At 36.7% G+C, this 3893-nt stretch overlaps 1 protein-coding gene across 1 annotated transcript; it reads right to left on the bottom strand.

Moving 5' to 3' along the window:
- Positions 1 to 1511: 1511 nt before the first annotated feature.
- LOC145807293 (uncharacterized) lies at positions 1512 to 1898 on the bottom strand. The gene has a single exon (XM_082905260.1). It carries the CDS (start codon positions 1896 to 1898, stop codon positions 1512 to 1514), a length of 387 nt encoding a protein of 128 aa, XP_082761386.1.
- Between the last annotated feature and the right edge of the window lie 1995 nt (positions 1899 to 3893).

Here is a 3893-nt window from a genome sequence, read left to right as displayed (position 1 = left end):
TTTATCATGAAACTAGACATCTCAAATTTCATATTTTAGTTAGAAATTACCAGATTTGGCTTAGTATAGAATTTTAATAAATTTTCAAATATATAGTAAAATCTGTCTCACAGTTTCAGATTTAGTTAAAATTTTGTATAAATTCGTAGAAAGCTCAAAAATTGTTGCCAAAATTCCTAGATGAATTAGACATCATTATCAACAACTTTATAGAAGAAATAATCTCGAAATTTTGAGTATAAAATTGTCTAAAAATTCGGGTAAACATGCTGGCAGATTCAAAACAGATTATTCTCAACACAGTTTCAGATTTAGTTAAAATTTTTTATAAATTCGTAAAAAGCTCAAAAATTGTTGCCAAAATTCCTGGATGAACTAGACATCATTATCAACAACTTTGTAGAAGAAAACATCTCGAAATTTTGAGTATAAAATTGTCTAAAAATTCGAGCAAACATGCTAGCAGATTCAAAACAGATTATTCTCAACACAATTTCAGATTTAGTAAAAATATTTGTATAAATTCATAGAAAGCTCAAAAATTGTTGCCAAAATTCCTGGATGAACTAGACATCATTATTAACAACTTTGTAGCAGAAATAATCTCGAAATTTTGAGTATGAAATTGTCTAAAAATTCGGATAAACATGCTGGCAGATTCAAAACAGATTATTCTCAACACAGTTTCAGATTTAGTTAAAATATTTGTATAAATTCGTAGAAAGTTCAAAAATTGTTGCCAAAATTTTTGGATGAACTAGACATCATTATCAACAATTTTGTAGCAGAAATCATCTCGAAATTTTGAGTATAAAATTGTCTAAAAATTCGGATAAACATGCTGGCAGATTCAAAACAGATTATTCTCAACACAGTTTTGACAATTTCTCATATATAATCTGAAATTTTCGAATATATAAAAAAAATGAGAGGATTGAGAGGGTTTTCTTACTTAATAATAGAATTCAAATGGGTGATGAAGTAGTAGAAAAATTTTGCTTCCTTAACCTTCCCCTCTTCTTTTCCTTCTACTGAATCTCTCCTCACCCGTATATACTCCTTCTTTTGTTTGTATGTGTCCATGAACTAAGTCTACCTATGATATATATAGGCAGATCTCTCTCTCTCTCTCTCTCTCTCTCTCTCTTCATGATGTTATTCCCTACCATAAACTTCACTCTACCCAAAAGCCATCATTTGGTGGAATTTACCAAGCCAACATGCAAGTTAGCATGTGGCATACCCTTGCCACCGAATCTGATTCTCCTATTTTTTTTTAATAATAATTTATAATAATAATTATTAAACATCAATACCTTATTATTCTTAATAAGGCCTTTGTTAGTGATAGAATTGGGTTAATTTAAAACTAATTTTTTTTTCACTATTCTATATTTTAGGTAGGTTCTGAATAACATTAATTAATTAATTAATTTATTTATTTTCTTTTAAGAATAATTTAAATATGGGTTTTCACAATCTACCCTCCTAAAAAAATTTCGTCCTCGAAATTAATTCGTACCTTTAGACTCGAAAAGTTGAGGGTAATTGACACATATCATATCTTCTCGCTCCCACGTTGACTCTTTCGTCCCACGATGTCTCCAGAGAACTCGAACCAACGGTATAGTTTTACCTCGTAATTTCTTCTCACGATGATCTAAAATCTTGACAGGCTTTTCTTCAAATGTCACGTCTTCATCAAGATTAATTTCCTTCCAATTGATGATATGAGAAGAGTGTGGCTCGTATTTCCGTAGCATTGAGACGTGGAATACATTATGTACTCCAGCCAGTTGAGGTGGTAGAGCCAAGTGGTATGCCACTTCTCCTATTTTGTCCAAGATTTCGAAAGGCCTAATGAAGCGAGGTAACAACTTTCCCTTCTTTAGAGGCATCACAATAAGCAGTGTACCCAACGTCACGTTCGGGTATGATTAATATACGAGCGCTTATCAGTTTCTTCTTGAGTTCTTAAAATGACTGCTCACACGCTTCGTCCCATTCAAACTTTACTCCTTTTTGCGTTAGGCGTGTCATCAGCTTGGCTAATTTGGAGAAATCCTGAATGAATCTCCTATAATAACCTGCTAATCCCAAGAAACTACGAATCTCAAACATATTCTTAGGTTATTTCCACCCCATTACTTCTTCTACTTTAACAGGATCCACTGATATTCCTGATTTAGACACAACATGACCTAAGAACTTTACTTCCTTCAGCCAAAATTCACATTTGCTAGCTTTAGCATACAATTGGTTTTCTCTTAGAATTTGCAAAACGGTTCTCAGATGTTGCTCGTGGTCTTCCTTCGATCGTGAGTACATCAAAATAACGTCAATGAATACTACCACAAATTGGTCCAAATAGGGGGTAAAAATTTTGTTCATTAAACTCATGAATACCCCAGGAGCATTCGTCAATCCAAATGGCATTACCACAAACTCATAGTGGCCATAACGGGTTCGAAACGCAGTTTTGGGTATATCTTCTCTTTTGACACGAAGTTGGTGATATCCCGACCTAAGGTCAATTTTGGAAAAACATTTTGAACCTCTTAATTGATCGAACAAGTCATCAATTCTGGGTAGGGGATATCGATTTTTAATGGTGACTCGATTTAGTTGTCGGTAATCGATGCACAATCTTAAGGTTCCATCTTTCTTCTTCGTGAATAATGCTGGCGCCCCCCAAGGAGACGCACTTGGTCTGATGAACTTTTTATTCAACAGTTCTTGCACTTGCTCCTTCAATTCTCGAAGTTCAGCTGGCGCCATACGATGTGGTGCTATTGAAATCGGTGAAGTCCCATGTTGAAGCTCAATCGTGAAATCTACATCTCATTTTGGGGGTAATCCCAGTAGTTCATCAGGGAAAACGTCAACGTATTCGCACACCACATGGGGTAATCCTAGATCCTTTCGATTTTTGTCTTCCAAAATTAGGCTTGCCAACCATCCGTTTAGTTGATCACACCATCGCGACTTGCGACACGTTGGAGTTAGAGAATCTTGTCTATCTCCTTTAAATTGAACTTTCGTGCCGTTAAGGGGGGATGTTGTCACTGTCTTACAGTAACAATCAATAATGGCTCAATGAACTGACAACCAGTCCATTCCTAGGATGACGTCAAAATCAGACATATCCATAACTCTTAGATCACAGATCAAATATGAACTGGAGATTTCTAGCTCGCAAGATTTACATACTAGATTTACTCAAGTTTGACCTCCTGAGGGCGAAGCGACACTCATAGCTATCCCTAGCGTCTCTGGCTCTAGACCCAAACTTGTCACATATGCAGTGGATATAAAAGAATGCGAAGCTCTAGAATCAAACAATACTTTAACCCAAGAATTCATAAGGATTAACATACCTTGAATTACTAATGGGTTATCAACATCTTCTTCTTCTTGGAGAGCATACATTCTCCCTACTGCCTGTTGGTTAGTCTCTCCTGGTTTCTTTCCATTTCCAGCTCCTTGTGGTTGTGTTCTTGGTCGGCCTGCATTCCTAGAGGCTTGTGGCTGCCCCTTGTTGGTTTGAGTATTTTGAGTAGGCTTAGAACCTTGCCCTGGTTGGCATTTGTTGTATTGTTGTGCCCCTCGCTGATCCATAAAATACTCCCCACCTTGAGGACACTCACTTCGACGATGCCCCTATTGACCATATCTGAAACATCTTCCTTTCCACTCATTTACAAAGTTTCCTCATTGCTGGTTTCCTCGATTCTGCCTTTGTTGCTGCTGCATCCCTCCAGCATAAGGTGCTGGTGAAGGATGGTTTCTGGTGTTGCGGACTGGACCTCCTCCGCGTGGTTGGTTGTTGTTCCTTGATCGTTGATTTCGAGTGCACTCGAAATCTGCTAATTCTCGCTCCACAATTAAAGCTC

This window comes from Camellia sinensis, chromosome 14, assembly GCF_055761805.1.
Source record: "Camellia sinensis isolate YWXY chromosome 14, ASM5576180v1, whole genome shotgun sequence".
Lineage (NCBI taxonomy): Eukaryota > Viridiplantae > Streptophyta > Magnoliopsida > Ericales > Theaceae > Camellia > Camellia sinensis.
The sequence above is the reverse complement of the archived record's forward strand: the minus strand, read 5'-3'. Positions and strand labels throughout refer to the sequence as shown.

Excerpts from the sequence above, each read along its gene's own strand:
- LOC145807293 (XM_082905260.1), bottom strand. The coding sequence starts at position 1,898 with ATGCCTCTAAAGAAGGGAAAGTTGTTACCTCGCTTCATTAGGCCTTTC.